The sequence below is a fragment of the Poecilia formosa genome, unplaced genomic scaffold (genome assembly GCF_000485575.1).
Source record: "Poecilia formosa unplaced genomic scaffold, Poecilia_formosa-5.1.2 Scaffold153, whole genome shotgun sequence".
NCBI lineage: Eukaryota > Metazoa > Chordata > Actinopteri > Cyprinodontiformes > Poeciliidae > Poecilia > Poecilia formosa.
The window spans coordinates 472234-488889 of NW_006800092.1; the positions used below are offsets into that span (position 1 = coordinate 472234).

The window sequence follows — 16656 nt, forward strand, 5'->3', positions numbered from 1 at the left end:
CGTCTGGCCCTTCTCGTTGAAATAATCTGCCTCGGGGGACTTCACCAGGTGCTACATGCCCCTGGTCTGCTTCAGAGACACCTCCAACGTGGAAAACAACCTCTCAGAAAACACTCCCGCATGATTTAAAGTAAACCCGTCTGAAACATGGTGCATGTGCAACAAGTCATGTTGTGTTATTTCTGTTCAACTGGGTTTTTACTTTGCTAATGCACAAGACCAGAACATGAACTGTCTCTGTGGTGATATAAAGGACAGCTGAACAAGCCGGAGCGACGTGACAGATCAGGGGAGCTGCCGCGGCCGGAGTCCTGACCTTCCCAGTGGCAAGCGCATCTTTGTAGGGCGCATATAAACTTTTGAAGTGGGACGTCTAAGAGAAGCATTCAGAGCAATAGAGTGAGACTTTAAATACAAAACACAAAAAGAGTGAAAGGATGCATGACCTCTAACAAGGAGATGACTTCTTCCTCTTAGCAGCCATGTCCTCTGCTTTTCTTTCTCTGGATGAAAACCTGTGAGGCATAACTTGTTGCTTCCCACTATTATGCCGGATCCGAGTGAGCGCTAAAAGACCTCTTTGATGTTTTCACTCAAGCCAGTAAATCCTCTCACATGACTCAGTGAGCCAAGTCAAAAACCGCAAATTAATTATGACATCTGAAATGAAAGGAGATAGATCCTGTGAAGCTTTGTAACTTGAGTAAATATCTAACCTGTCCTTTGAGTGAAAGTGAGTCAGATTTATGATATGCAACACAAAAAGCCGTTTAGAACATTGCTAAGGGAAGTTGTGGAAAACACTCCACGACTGGGTGTGCGTGGCCGTGTTTTTACAGCACTCTGGAGCTCTGTGCAGAGCAGAGAGTGGTGTTTTCGAGCGTTTATAGCTCCCTCTCATGTCTGGTGGGCGAGTGGCAGCGTGCGCCAGAGAGGGTGTTTCTCCACTGCATCTGAGCCATGGACAGCTGACTGGTTGGGATCTAATTGCTCTCAAGTGAGGTCAGCAGCAGGCATTTATCTAAGCAGGGTGCACGACGGAGGATGCACAGAGTCAGCTTTGCCAGAAGCAGGGAAGCCTAGATGAGGACTGACAGCGGTTCTCACCTCTTGCTTGGCTTTATTGCATCACTGAACCAGGTTTACCTGGGTTTAACTGCAGCTTCAGACCTGAGGAGTCTCATCACTGGTGCTGAAAAGCAGCACGCGTCTGACAACATCCGTCATCGCTTCAGAGCACATGTAAGTTGACGATCCACAGATATTGTTTGTTCAGTCTCTCCTCTTGCCGAAAGAGGAGAGACTTTATAGTTGTGAAGCAATCTGAAGTATTATTTTACTCTGTTGGAGGCATGACTCGTGAAAAGGAAGAAAATCACTGGCAAAATTCTGATTTACTATTTAAAAGACGTTTTTGTGAGAGGCTATTTGTACTATAGTATAGAGATATACCACTTTAAAACACAAGTGTTTGAATATTTATTCATCTATTTGCATTATTCAACACCTATGTGATAAGACATCTTGCGAATCAATCTTTTTTTTACAGTGACAACCAGTACAGCCATCCCTAATCTGGATTATTCCATTGTTTGTTGGACTATCATCTCAAGGGGATCAAGCGATTGACGAACTCCTTATATATGGACTCGCAAACCTATAAAGTCCCCATTCTGCCATCTTTTTGTTTTTTGGGGGTGGGGGGTTTTCACAAGACTTCTCACCTTTGAACTCAACCCAACCTCACAAAGTCTTCCTCCCATCCCTCTAGGAGTCCCTGAAACACAGACCTGAAAGATACAAGGCAGGGGTCAGGAGGTCGCTGGGTTGAGGAACAGCGCTCAGCTCTTGAGCTCGCGTCTCAGCATGTTCCTCATTGATCCCCACAGCATTGCATTATAATGCGCAAATGGATGCTGACATGGAACCTTCAAAGTCTGCTCTCAGGACTCTACCTGCACGCGATCTTTTTGCTTGGCAGCGTGTGTGTGGTCTACAGTGACTGCACCCCCGAGCAACGTGTTGCCATCATGAACTGCTCTAAACACGAGCGCCACACCAGGAACTATGATTACATGGAGGGAGGAGATGTGCGCATTCGACAGCTGTTCAGCGGCACGCAGTGGTTCCTCACGATTGATGACTCGGGCAACATTACGGGAACTCAAGATCCTACCAACTGCTACAGTAAGGATGTGGTCTTGTTTTAATTGCTTGGGCTAATTACAGGTTTTTCTGTTTTTTATTACATGCAGAAAATGTCGTTTTGAATGCGAGTGAAGATCATCTCAGGCATGTTTTTCTCTTAAGATTTAATATTTTGAAGGTTTAGTACTTTGCTTGGCCGGTTTGAAAGAAACAATAAGGAGATGTAATGTGTAGTGTTGTTATTACAAAGGACAGAAAGCAGGTGAAAGTCAAATTCTGGCTGTAATGAAGAAAAGTAAAAACATACTACAACTAAAATCTCAAACTCAACTACCTTGAAACAAAAATGTTTGCCGATTCACTCAGCTCTTGCCAGCACAACTAAAGACCGACACATTTAATTTGCCAGCTTTGACAGCAGCAGTTTAACACGGTTATCTGCTCAAGTCACTGCGGTGGAAAATTCATTTTTTTCAACGTTTATATGTAGGGATGCGACTAAAACTTGCAGTCACAGTGAGGATGTTTTGCGTGGTTATCGTTTCCTCCTATCTGACAGTGTGGCAGAGGGAAAAATGTTGGCTTTAAAAGAAGATGCCTCATGGAAAAGATGTATTGCACAACAACTGGAAATGAAAGACTGAACATCTGAGACACCCACATGTGGCTGGGACTTGCACGCAAAGAGCCAAATAAATGTTGTTTTTTTTTATTTTTAATCAACAGTCTTTTGATGATACTAGCTGGGAATTTTTTTTTTAAGTTTAGAGAATGCTAGACTTCTTTTCTTGAAACAAGACAAAAACCTTGTTATGGGATTGTGCATTACATCGACCAGAAAACCAACCACTTCCACTGAACTTATCTTTTATGCTGCATAAAATATATATAATATAATATAATATAATATAATATAATATAATATATTTTATCTCATTTACTCTTTGAAGTTTTTTTTTTACTTATATTATCATTTATATTGTTTAAAATATATATTTTTACTTATCTTCAGAGCTTTTCATGGTGGTACAGAAAGTGATACCGCCATCAAATTATAAAACTATTTCTTTATAGGATAAATGTCTACTACTACAATTTTTTTTTTTTTTACTGAAAATGTGCAAATAAATTGTGATGAAATGTACATACAAATGTATTTACTTCTATAAATTTTGACATGAAATGAAGGCATTTAGTGTTTTCAGATGTGCAATAAGTCACTGCCCTAATAGGCCCGTGTTAAGGCATGGCCACAGCTATCATTTTTTTCTTTTTGTTTGACCAATACTATTAAAAACATGCAAAATTTGCCAGCTGAAATGTAGAAAGACCTGAAAGACATGGGACTAACCGAGAAAATATTGCAGCCGATGTTAAAATGTTACAAATTTTGCTCCCTTTTGCTTTAGAACATATAAGTGCTTTCAGTATCAGCGTGACAGAACAACATAATTTCAGAAAACCCCTCTACAATATCCTGTTCTTGAAAGGCTGTCTGCTGGAATCTTAGCGGCAAAGGCAAATCCGAGCTTCAGCAGTCTTCAGAGACATCAGGATTGGGGTTTCTACCCACAAGATTGTTTGCCTCGCCAGAGTCAGCAAGTGATGGCAAATCTGTTTAAGCTGGTGATTGCCTGAGAGGCTCTCTGCTTCAGAGCCAGAATGTCTTAAATGTGTGTGTGTATGCATGTCTGTGGAAATGTGCTTCATCTTTTCATGATGCACCAAATGACTGGAACTGATAAAGAGCATTAGCTGGCCAGCGGATTACATTACCAAACATTAAAAGCAACAACATGTCCCGATCCGTTCCTCCCAAATGAAATGACTGTAAAAGAGCAAATGAATGTTTAACATAACACGAATTCAGCGTCAGCTGTACCTTTAATCATCACGAGTTCAATCAGCAGATCAGACAGGCTGGGTTAGAATAATTTGAGCAAAGTAGTCAATGCTCACAATTAGAAGGACAAATTAAAAGGGCAAGCAGAGCACAAACAACATCTCCAGATCGGGACGCTACCATCTGTTTGTGATCTGGCAAAGACGCATGCATGCTTAATGTCAATCTGGAGAACCTCAGAAGAGTTTTCCTTTTTTTTTTTTTTTCCTCTATCTGCTTGTCAAAAGAAATAATATTTTTTACATAGAATAATGAAAGTGACACTGAGGCTTTAACGTAACCAAAACTCTGTCATCAGGACCTTGTTGTTGTTCATGAAATTAATTTGTGTTTATGTAAAAGATGAGAATTTCATTTCACGGTTTATTCATTCGCTGGAGTCAATGAGAAGAACAACATAGTAAGCCCTACATATTGCTGCATTCAGACAAGCTTTAAGTCTAATTCAACAGATTCATTACCCAGACTTTCATCTGCTTATATATTGTTTTACATGATACTCAAATTGTTAGAGTAGAACTACTTTGACATATTTTTACTCAAGTAAAAGCAAAAAGGAGCTGTCCAAGAAGGCTATTCAAATACTGAGTGACTGATCAAAACGTAAATTATTTCATTTTTAAGAATTATGTCAGATTGACAAAAATATAGTTATGTGGAAATTTTGGCTGGATCTTTAGTTGGATTTTAACAAGATTTCAAACACTTTCCTAGCTCAATTTCTTTCAATATAAAACCTGGAGCACTGAAACTTACAGCAGGTAACACAAATACAGGACAGGGTAAAAAGAAAAGAAAAAAACTTCCAGTGACAATTCATGCAGTGTATTATATAATCTGTCAACCTCCAAATTGCACAGCAGACAAAGTTTGTGTATAAACACAATGTCCTACTTTAACCAAAACTGTAGGAGTGTTTCTAGTGGATATTTTTGTTAAAATAAGCTTGTTTTCAAGTCACAGTGGGTAGAGTATTTTGAGATTTTACTCAATTAAGACTAGAGATATTTCATGATAATATTACCAAAGTAAAAGTAAAAATAACAGTCTAGTAAAACTACTCCTAAAAGCACTCCCCCCGGCCCCCCCAAAAAAAATACTGAAGTAAATATAACTCGTTACTACCCACCTCTGATGATATTGTAGATAAAGTAGTAGGACTTTCATTCATTTCCTTCATTTAAAACAACTTACTTGGAGCACTTTTTTATTGGCAACATGTATTTTCTCAAAACAAACAATAAAACGGAGCACAAATGTTCTGCCTTGCAACAGATTTGAAGAGCAGAGCTAAACTGTAGCGTGCAAAGCACATGCAAGGAGGCAGTTTTCTCAATCTCACGGGAGAGAAGCTTAATCTGTCTCCCATATGTGCAATGGCATAGGTTGTGGTTTGTCTAATGGCCACCCAGGCAAGTTAACAAGACTTGAACTAAGCCAGAAAGACCACAGACTGATTAATCGCAGGAACCTCCATGTTGTTTTGCTAATGAAGATGAATGTTGAGGTCAGCGTGGAGCTGGAGTGAAAGATGGATGTTGACAGTTCCTTATCTTTTCTGCAGTGTGTCTCATTTCTTTACTGCCTGGCTGTCTGACAGGTATCCTGGAGATCAGAACGGTGTCCGAGGGGCCCACACTGGCCATCAAAGCTGTAAAGAGCCAGTATTACATCTGCATGAACAAGGGTGGGAATCTGCAAGCCAAGGTATTGCATTTCATTCGGTGTTGAACTGACGTGTCGCGGAGGAAGAGTTCTGAAACGTCACAATAAAGGTTTGATATATTGTCATTGCAGAAGACCTACAATAAAAACTGCGACTTCAAAGAGGGCTTCCTAGAGAACCACTACAACGCTTACTCCTCTGCAAAGTGGACTGCAAAGGAAATGTTCATAGCGCTAAATCAGAGGGGGCGGCCAATGAAGGGGAAGAGGACCAGGAAGGCAAGCGTAGCTTCTCACTTCATCCCGATGAAATGCTGGGAGGAGGAGAGGAGAGTGGAGTGAAGAAACTTAAGACTTTGTCCCAGACTGTGTGACTCAGGTCACATTTATATCATAACAGACACATGTAGTCTCATTACAAGCATCACTCTCCGCTCTCCTAACGTTCAGTCGTATTAATAACTGAGAAACGAATGTATCATAAGCTACGACAGTCTCCATCATACAAGATACTGAAACTGCAAACATGGACTGAAGTTATTTTGAAGTAAATAGTATAAATTGTATTAAAACAGAAGTATTTTCTTACCAAACCATAAAGAAACACACACACTTCTACATGCAGTCCGGACTGTATTCTTTACAAATGATTTGCCACCAAGCTGCCGGATGAGGGGGATGTATTTAATCAAAGAATAAAATAAAATAAATGTAATAATTATTCAGAGGGGATAGTTGGTCTGACCAAAAAGTGCTGAAGCAAGCTGGGCTTGTCTTTACCTTCCACTGCACCAGATACATTCATACAGAGCTGACATAGTGCATGTAGTAGGGGTCACTTGTAGTTAATGAAAATATGAACAGCAAGTCAAGCTTATTGTGATAGATGTGCGTGCGTGCGTGCGTGCGTGCGTGCGTGCGTGCGTGTGTGTGTAATTTTCTGCATGGACTCTGGTCAAGTACACTGTAGCTGCTCACTGACTCTCTTTTCATATTTCATCTTAAAACGCTGAAAGGTTTTTGCTGCTGCTGAACAGACATCCAGATATATATACAGAGCAAATATCTTAGTAAGTGAAAATAATCCCTACACTAAAAGATAAGATATTTGTTTGAAAGGGTTTTTCTTTATGTTCCTTTTCAGACTTTCCTGTTGTACTGAGTGCCAGCTGGAAAAATACCCACAGATTCAATATTTGATACTGTAATGTAATAAATATTACCAGAGTTTTGTCTATGGCGTTGCAGCACTTCCTCACCTACGGCCCCCCAAATTCCCTCCTTAGTACAAAGCCGACATGCGCATAATTTTTTTTCTCTCCCTCCACTAGAGGGTATAATAAACCTCAAAATAAACTCACATCCCTTCGCTTATGAAACTTCTTAAGTCGACTTGTCAACAAGACATCAAACTGAAATGGAAACATTCAGCTCTCTGTTAGATGTTGCTTTGAACGTCTTCACAGCCACTTGTGCTCGGGTTAGACTGCATGTGAACTTTATGAACCGAGCCTTTATCCTGCCATAAACTAAACTGACGTTAAGACTAGAAAGCTCTGGGGGAACTTGAAGACAGAGGTGTGTGTTATATACTGTGATGACATTCAGCATTATTTATTCTGTTTATTAATGAGAGAGTAAAGACAAACGTGGTATTTATTCTCAGCTTTTGCATGTCTGTAATATCCACTATGATATAGTCATACTTAATAAACAAAGAGGTCTGATGATCTATTATTTGCTGTGATTTCAGTGTTATGGTAAAATTACCCCGGTTTGGCAGCCTAATGTACTCTTTAACTCTGGATTTTGCATTATCCTGTTGAGAAAACCTATTACTAGTAAAAACAAACTCAATGTATCAAATTTAAATGCTTCCTTTGTTCTTTGGATGATTATTTGGATGTTGTAAATAAATTTGGGGGAAAATGCTTGTGTCCCTAGAGAATCCTGACAAAATAATTCAGATTAATCCAATCTGATAAGAGAGACCTACACGAAATGCACCACAAGGGGTGCGATTATGAATTTATGATGGAAGATGCATCAAAGTTTACTTCATGTACAGTAAAAGTAGAGTCTTGTCGGTGTAAAAGATAATATTGCAGACTTACCGGCAGGCTGCCAACACATGCATTTAGTTATTTAAGCACAAGAGTGGATTCCCCCCTAACCCCCCACAAAATAAAAATGCTCACCGACACAGAGAGCACGTTTTGCCAGGGTTCACATCTGGCTTGGAAAACCCCTGTCAGACGGAGACAGTAAAATTGAGAGAGCAAGCCTATGAAATACGATTGACCCAAACAACATCTGAGCAAGGTGAGGGCTTCTGCCAAGTCACGCAAAGTTAGTCTTAGCAGATAATTTGTAACATGCTCAAAACGTAAACACATTTCAGGCTCAAGGCCGTGAATTCCCAGTAGGAAGGACGTGAGGCTGGAGCCGACCAACGACAGCGAGAACCCTCCAACAGAAAGGATGCAGCACAGGCACACCAGATGCAAACTGTTACAACCTGCAATGTGTGAAATAAAGGCGCCGATTGCATTTGGACATTTTCTTCCTGAAATAGCAACTCTCTTTTATATTTGGATCTGCAGTGGATAAATGGACAGCACAGTGAAACGTATTGCTTCATGAAGCCACCTCTGAATAAACGTGAATTGTTTAACAGTTTGTCTACACGGTTTTCATTCTGCGTCATTAATGATTAGACGCTGTTTATTTTTGACACCAAAACCAAACAATTAGCTCTGTGAAAATGGCTAAATCTCTCCGTAATCTACGTAGGTGATGTCACCTTGTTTCAAAACCCAGCATGAAGAAATCCGAGTGATTCTTTATTTTTGTGCATGTAAAAAAAAAAAAAAAAAAAGCTACTGTGCAATCTGATGAACCTCTTAGGATGAAAAACTGTTCTATAACAATGATTTACTCTTAATTGTGATGCTTCATAACAGCAGGATTGCATTTTTTGTATAAGCATAAACACAGAAAACCACATGTGTCCCGTATTAAAGGCTACATGCGCAGACAGGGGCAATGTCTACAAAAACAGTGAGGTCTGCGTCTGGCTGTTAACAACGGAGCCAGGAACACCCGACAGGAGGGGAGCATAAAAACAAACAAAGAAAAAAAAAAGGTGGATAAGGACGAACAGAGAGAGAGGTTGAGAACACACAACTGAACTTGATACATCTCAGGAAACATAAAAACTTTCCTTCCCAAAGGAAATCTGTTGCTAGTGTGTTCTGTGTTTGCACCCCTTTGCAAGGAGACTCCAATAAACTTTAGACCAGAGGGAAATAGTATCACTGCTGTACTCTCATAACAGAAGATAGGATGAGGACAGAGAACTGGATCAGATATTTGTACTTTCTACTAAATTATGTCTGTATTTATGCAGCAGATCTAACTTTTGAAGATCCATCTGCCCATCAATCCATGTATTTTCTCCCTTTTATCTAAGATCAGGTTACGTTGACCTGAGACTTAAAGGAGCTGAAATGCCCCCCAGGAGTTCACACTCAGCACTTCACACTCACTGTAAATGGCTTCAGTGCGAATTGAATTTTATGGCCTGAAAAATGCCCTTCCCACAGAAACCTTCATAGGCCATCCAATCCTGCTAATTAGTATCAAAAACAGGGAGTGTTGGAATTAAGACCAACAATTCAGCGACAGCTTTTGTTTTGGCATGCAGGGACCAGATTGGCCCTGAAAACTACCCAAGTAAGCAATACTCCTGCAAAGCCTCCCCAAAAAAACAAAACACTGGCTGTCATCTACAAAACTATCCACAAATTAAATGGTGTAAACTCTGATCTTTATATTTGAACTGTGTTGTTAATATCTTGAACAGGTTTGCCTTGCAAAACAAATCTAGGATCTCAACGGGAGAAACCCGGGCAAGCAGAGGCAGTGAATTAAGCAATGAACAAAACATAGAAGAACCTTTGTGATTAATAAGGTGCTTAAACACCCTTAGGTTACCCTGGTGGGTTGCATTTGTCATTATGTGTCACCAGTTGCACAAAACGAATGTTCATTTTAAAGTACAGTACAGTCTTTCATGGACTCATACAATCCTAGAAATGGTTGATTACATTCAGTCGACTGTCTCTCATGGGTCATTTCTTTAAAAGTTGAAAAGGTCCATGGCAAATGAGTAACACATGTCTTTGTACTTAGCAAAATTACCATAACCGAAACTGGTCAGTAATCCGTCTGGCTTTAAATGACTCGTCAATGTTTATGGCTTTTCCAAGGATTACTAAGTGTCTTTGTTCCAGTGCAAAGGAACAGAGAAGATGGTGTGGGATATTGAGTCACGCCATCTTTACTCCGTGTTCCAGCGGCGCGCACACATCTTAACCATTGCTGGTGAGGTGAAAAAAGTTAGTGAATCGGTTTTAGATCTCACATGTTGCAATTGTTTTCAATATATCTGCAGGTAAATTGCTGTAATTATTGCAAAGAACTGGACGATATTGTTAAAAATGTAACAACACACTGCAGAACAAGGAAGGATATAAAAAGGGTGCTTTTATAAAGCAGCAGTAAAATGGGAATAAGGTCACATTTTATTTAAAAAATAATGAGTCAGATCATGTTTTACAATTTTCAAAACAGAAGTTAACAGCCTGTATTTATTTATTTTTCCTATCCCAGTATGGAAAATCATAGGCTCGCTAAAATAATGCCCTGAAACAGCTGTGATAAATTACTTTATCATCATGCCTGAGAGCATGACATGTATGGTAAATTTCAGCAACTCTTTTTTTGGAAACAGTTAATTCAAGCAACATCCTCTCAAAGGATATTGCTTAAGAGGTGGAAATATATAAAGTATCATTGCTGGAACTGTTCAAGAGTTTAGCATTCAAACTGAGTGGACTTCAAGATAATAAATTCTTGAATTATCTGAAGATGCCAAACATATTTCCGATGCAATTTGTAAATGTCGGAATGACATCACTGTGAAAGTGGAGCAACTGAAGCAGTCTTACTCTTGGCAAGTAGAAAACATGTTTCTGTCATTATTTGTGTCCCATTTAGATTCAGATTGTGTTCCACTTACTTTTTATTTATTTATTTATTTTTAATTCAAGTAAGAGCTAAAGGGTAACGTGCTTTTGGTCTGAAAATCAGAGAATGTCTGGTGCGTGGCAAGTAGCTCTTCAAAAAGTTATAGACTATTTTACAAAGCTGTTATGGCAAAGACATCAGACCACAGACTTTGAGCACAGGAAATCCATAAATGTCTGGCAGAGTGAAACAACCATTTATATACTATAAAGACAAATGGTAAACACAATGGATAATTAATGTTGAGATACAAATAAAAAGGGTGTTTTTTTTCTCACATCATAATGGGAATTCACAATTCACATCACAAAATCGCGAAAATTATGGACAACCCTAACCATTCGTGTGAGAAATCTTTTAATCTCCCGTGGGAACCATTCAACTGTGCAAAACGCTTGTGGGGTCAGAGCCCCGCCTTAGAGGTCAAAGTTCCTGGTTGGAGCTGCAGCTTCCCCTCCTCCGTGACTTCCTCACTCAGCTCCTTCAGGTGTTTGCTAATTGCCAGGAACATCTGGTGGAACTGCGCATCAGCAGAGCTCCTTAAAAGTGCTACTTCTCAGTGAAACGCTGCCAAAAACATTGTTAAAGGAGGAGTTACGTTGTCATGACATCTTGAAGGCGGAGTTTCGGAAAGGCGAGGAGTTTTTAAAGAGACAGAGGTCCAATTTCAAGGCGCTAAATTGCAAAGTCAATTTTTTAAAAGTCGTATTTAGTATATAGGACATTTTTGTAATAACTGAATGTAACATAGTTGCTTGACTGTGCTATAAGAAGGCACAATATGCCTGAAAAATACACAATACTGTCCCTTTAAAAGAACATGTTTTTAAATTAGTCTAATATGTAATATTTTAAATGTCATGCTTCCATTAACTGTAATTGTAAGTAGAATATCAGCACAATTAAAGACTTGAAAACATCAGTCTGAGTGTAATTAATAAATAATTAATTCAATGATTAATCATGAGTTACTGAAATAATTATTTTTTTAAATTATTCTAATTAACTGAATGTGACTGTAATTACTAGTTTCTTCACTATATTTCTACAGATTCAGAAAGTTGTCACATCTATATGATATGTAACACAGCTATTACTTTGGTATTTCAGTGTAAGATGAACATAAATATATTCATCCATTATCTACCAGCAAAACAAATCCAACAAGAAAAAAACTGTACATTTTATCAAGCACAAACGGCTTTGATAGCCCTTTGTGAATTTCTCTGATGTAGCCTTTTTACCAACAACACAAGCAATAAGTTGTTGTTCTTTTTAATTGGCAAGTGAATCTAAAAGTGATCTGCATTATATTTTTACAGTGTGTGAAAAAAAAATCTTTGGGATAATAAAAATATGATCATATCAAAAAAATCTTAAAATCCAAAATATTTTTTGCTAAACATTGTTTTATGTTCATATTCTCTTATCCACATCAAAGCTGTTAATAATTAGTATTGGTACATTATTGTTATTGAACAATTTCAATTGATATATTTCTCAATTTCTTGAAACTGTAAAGTGAGTACTGCAATGGTAGTTTTGTGTTTAAGCGAAATGGTAATGCATTAAAAACCAAGTGAGCTGGATAGAAAAAAAAATATTAGTTAAGATAGCAATGACATAGATGGGATTGTTGACCTATCCCTACCAAAATCTGCGTGGTTAAATAACTTAGGAAAAGTAAAATATTCCAACATTCCAAACTAATTACACTCTCTAAATCTGTCAGTTTATCAAACCAACTGACATCAGAGTTGTTATTACCTTAGTTAAAGAAATAAACTACTTGTGGTAGTTTATTTCCACAAGTAATGGACAAATGGTCCTAATACCATTTGTCATTATTATTACTAACTTTGACAAATGGTGCCTTCCTGCCTTGGTATAACTATTGTGAGGTTTACTAGTTAAAGTTAATTAACTTTGTTGTAACAAAAATAGATGTGGTTAAATGCCCAAGAGTTATTCATTTCTATTGAAAAAAGAAAATGTGTTTACTCCTTTTTGCATGCAATATCTCCTTTTAGTCCATTGAGGGCGCTAGGTTAATCGGATTGCTTAGTTGTTGCTTGGCAACGGAGTTCTTGTATCTATTTCCGTCTTGCGCCGTAGAATTTCCGGCATGTGGGAAAGACGCGGGCTGCTTACTGGTAGGCATGCTTGAGCTGTTTTGCTTGGGGTTTTATCTTACCGGGGATGCCAGCAAACATTATGCGACAGCTTTTGTTTTGCTCAGAGCTTTCCTCGAATAACTAAGCCTTTGTGTCTGCTAATGTTTACTGCCTGATGTGTGGGGAAGCTAACAGTAGTTAGCTTCACAGACTGATGTAGCTTCAGTTTGTAAAACAAACAGATGTGCATTTCATCTGTTGGTTCGCTTAAAACACTTGTGATCCCAATCACTGCAGCCTGGGAACCCCTCACGAAAGCTATGCTTTTGGAAATGCTCTGATCCAAAAGTTTAGGCATCACCATGTGTCCCTCGTTAGACTTGTTTAGATCAGTTTCTCTAGCTCTTAACACAGCCATGTAGAGGACAGACTCAACAGACGTCAGGACGAAGAGATAATCATCGTTATTCACTTCTTCCTGAATGTTGCATATGCTTCTAAAATATAAACATAGTGGTAAGTTCTAGTTTGGAAATCTTTTAGTAATTTCGGAATCATAAGAGAACATTTTTACATCCAGACAAACAATTTACAACCTTTCTTTTGCGCTCCGAAAATGCCACACTTGAATTAATAATCAAAATGCAAGTATACAATTAAATAATAAGAATTTAAAAAGCGTGCACAAATAATTTATTTAAATAAGCAATTAACTAAATGCGTTGTTTAATTTTGTATTTAATTGTATTTGTTTTTATTTCATCAAAGGCATTTGCAATTTTTTTAGATACTTCTTTTATTTTAATTGTTACTGTAACACCCCCATGAATATATCTGCCAGCCCTACTCATAAGTTAACTAGTGAAATACTATGATCCATTTGCAGTCTAAATAATTCTATTGTGAACTGTAACACAGAAACCACGACATAATTAAGGAAATTTTAAAATAATTGAATGCGTTAGCATCTAATGGCATAATATTTTAATTCAATTTTATATTTAATCACTCACTCATTTAAATAATATTAAACAGCTTGTATTGTAAGTTTTATTTTAGTAATGACACGCCGTTATTAGATTAGTATTTATTATATTGTGTGACATTTATTGCGAGCAGTAAGTGCCAGTTTCAAGTGTTTAAATGCGACGTTCTGGCTTTGTTCTCAGAAGTTAATAGAAGAAAGTACAGTTTGGCAAGAAGCAGCTCATATGTGCCTCAAGGGAACGTTTTTGGAATGAAAGAAGATTTTGCTGACAGCATTGCTAATTGTATCATATTTCTTTAACTACTAACGGCCTCCTCAATTCAACTCATTTGTCTTAAAAAAGTAATAATTCTGTTTGGACTTCGTCAAATAACTCCCAGCTGGATAAATGTAATTTTCACATTATTCTGTCACTCTTTTTGTTTTTTTACATCATGTAACTACTAAATCAGTTGTGTTTTTTTTTTTTCCTCCTAACATTTAGTGATTGCAAAGTCATTCTACTCCAATACAAATACATCCAGATCTGAAACAGCAACCATGAGCAGCCTGGATGGATACCAGCGATTTTATTCTGGTTGCCGTGACAAACCGACCGTCACCGGTGATTCATCAGACGCCCACGAGCTCGCCAAGGAGCCTCTCCAGGGCCTGAAATTGGCATCACATGCAGTGCTGGACACAGCCCAGCAAAGAGGCAGGTTAAAGTGCTCTAAATGCGGAGGGTCGAGGATGTTCTTCTGCTACACATGCTGCTCATTAGTGGGTGACAACATGCAAGAAATTCCCGTAATCAAGGTCAGTGAGGTCCTAAAAAAATCCACTTAGTGTTGTATCAACAGTCCCTCTGGAAAATTAATTTTAAATGTTTCGCGATGTGATTTGTGATTCAGATATTTTTCGATGCATCATCAGTGATGAACTTTCCTGTCGACCTAACTTTTTCATATTGCTGTGTTTTGCTCAGCTCCCTGTGAAGATAGACATCATCAAGCATCCGAATGAAACGGACGGGAAGAGCACGGCGGTCCACGCCAAGATTCTCGCCCCAAACGACGTCACGATGCATACCTACCCCTGCGTTCCTGAGTTTGAAAAAGACAAGGTTAGATGGGTTTCAGTAAATCCTGGAACTGGTTTTGCTCTTAAGATGCTATTAGGAATCATTGGGTGTTTAGGCTGAGAGGTAGAGACCTTGCTCTGTAATCTACAGGAAACTGCAGAGCTGCTGCCCTGTGTGGTTCATGAGAGTGTCAGCAGAAGCCATGTACTGTCAGTGGTTATAAATGGGTGTGGCTTCATAGGGCTTTTCCATATTTTCTGTAACATTTACTGTGCATAATAGTTTAAATGCATACAGTTGTTTTTCAGTCACTTTGGTTTTTCTCTATTGATTCCTTTCACTTTTTTTCTGCGCTCTTGTACCTAATTTCAAACAGCTAGTTTTAGATTTGCCGTTTTAAAGGCTTTTAACTTTATTGTATGAGTTTTATTCTCTCCTCCCTCTCAGCTGAGATGTACTCACATTCTACCTTTTTCTCTTTTGCTGCTTCTCAAGTTTAGCTGTGCATAAATCAAGGCACTGCAGAATCGGCAGATTTTATAAACTCCTTTTGTCAACATGGAAGTTATGCTATTCCATTCGGTGTCTCTGCTTTTGTTTTGTTTTTTCCTAGGTAGTGTTGGTGTTCCCAGGCCCGGGGGCTGTTTCAGTTCAAGAAATGATCCAGTGTTTACGTGACGGGAGTAAAAACAGGTCGGGAGACCCCTTTGGGGAACCCTGTCTAAAGAGGATGAAAGGCGAAGGTCACGCTGCCACAGACTCAGCTAAGGACGCACAGACGGGGAACCCAGATGAAGCTCAGAGCTCAGAGTCAAGGGTCTACCCGTTACAGAGGGTGGTCTTCATCGACAGCACCTGGAACCAGAGCAACAAGATCAGCACAGACGAAAGGCTTCAAGGTAGTCGTCAAAGTCGTACTCTGACATCAGGGAAGTATCTTAGGTGACGTTCACGTTTTCATGTTTTGATTTTTTTTCTTCTTTAGGTTTGCTCAAGGTGGAACTGAAGACAAGAAAAACTTGTTTCTGGCGGAGCCAGAAAGGCAAACCGGACACTTACCTCGCTACCATTGAGGCTATCTATTATTTCCTCAAAGACTTCCATCAGCACTGCCTGGGTCAAGAGTACTCTGGAGAATATGATAATCTGCTGTTTTTCTACTCCTACCTGCACTCGCTGATCAACAAAGCCAAAACTTCTGCTGGAAAGTCCTGATGAAAGGTGTGTGGAAAGAACAAAGTCAGCTGAGTGGGAGTCTTATTAACAGTTAATTTAAAAGCCTTTGTGTATTATTTGATCTAATTTTCCATTGCTGGAACATTTTATTTCATATGGAAGGCTGACATCACTTTGCAGAAGAATATGCAATAAAACCCAGATTTCAAACTGTAGGCATGTGAGTTTTTGAGTTGGTACATTTAAAAAGTGTCGTGGCGATTTGAGAAAAACATACAAAGTATGTAAAAACACTCACGGATTTGTTATTAATGTGAACAGAAACTAATGACGCTTTGCTTTAGTTTACAGTTGCAAAAAAAATATTGCGTCAAGATTTGAGCATCAATCATTCCAAGCTCTGAAAATCAAGATCAAAATCACTGCAACTTAAGTGATTAAAAAGTTTATTGCTTTACTTTCAGTTACTGATAACCATGTCAAATACCTCAATCACCAAACTTTCATG

General features: G+C 38.6%; 2 protein-coding genes across 4 annotated transcripts; both read left to right on the top strand.

Moving 5' to 3' along the window:
* Nucleotides 1-896: 896 nt before the first annotated feature.
* On the top strand, nt 897-7886 carry fgf7 (fibroblast growth factor 7). Of its 2 annotated transcripts, none has more exons than XM_007563937.2 (4): nt 897-1242; nt 1550-2187; nt 5652-5758; nt 5849-7886. In XM_007563937.2, the coding sequence occupies exons 2-4, from the start codon at nt 1902-1904 to the stop codon at nt 6056-6058; spliced, it is 603 nt and encodes a 200-aa protein (XP_007563999.1). In that variant the 5' UTR covers nt 897-1242; nt 1550-1901; the 3' UTR covers nt 6059-7886. The 2 variants fall into 2 exon arrangements, with proteins under 2 accessions (XP_007563999.1, XP_007564000.1); XM_007563938.2 differs by having other exon boundaries at nt 1772-2187.
* Nucleotides 7887-12877: 4991 nt separating this feature from the next.
* dtwd1 (DTW domain containing 1) lies at nt 12878-16363 on the top strand. 2 transcript variants are annotated; one of them, XM_007563942.2, is made up of 5 exons: nt 12878-12960; nt 14394-14707; nt 14877-15014; nt 15586-15871; nt 15958-16363. In XM_007563942.2, the coding sequence occupies exons 1-5, from the start codon at nt 12933-12935 to the stop codon at nt 16185-16187; spliced, it is 996 nt and encodes a 331-aa protein (XP_007564004.1). In that variant the 5' UTR covers nt 12878-12932; the 3' UTR covers nt 16188-16363. The 2 variants fall into 2 exon arrangements, with proteins under 2 accessions (XP_007564004.1, XP_007564002.1); XM_007563940.2 differs by lacking the exon at nt 12878-12960 and adding an exon at nt 13336-13437.
* Nucleotides 16364-16656: the final 293 nt, after the last annotated feature.

Bases quoted from the DNA above. Each gene is read 5' to 3' on its own strand.
- fgf7 (XM_007563937.2), top strand. From the start codon at position 1,902: ATGCGCAAATGGATGCTGACATGGAACCTTCAAAGTCTGCTCTCAGGA. The intron at 2,188-5,651 runs GTAAGGATGTGG...GCTGTCTGACAG, and splicing joins AGATCCTACCAACTGCTACA to GTATCCTGGAGATCAGAACG. The intron at 5,759-5,848 runs GTATTGCATTTC...TTGTCATTGCAG, and splicing joins GTGGGAATCTGCAAGCCAAG to AAGACCTACAATAAAAACTG.
- dtwd1 (XM_007563940.2), top strand. From the start codon at position 13,404: ATGTTGCATATGCTTCTAAAATATAAACATAGTG. The intron at 13,438-14,393 runs GTAAGTTCTAGT...CCTAACATTTAG, and splicing joins TCTAAAATATAAACATAGTG to TGATTGCAAAGTCATTCTAC. The intron at 15,015-15,585 runs GTTAGATGGGTT...GTTTTTTCCTAG, and splicing joins CTGAGTTTGAAAAAGACAAG to GTAGTGTTGGTGTTCCCAGG.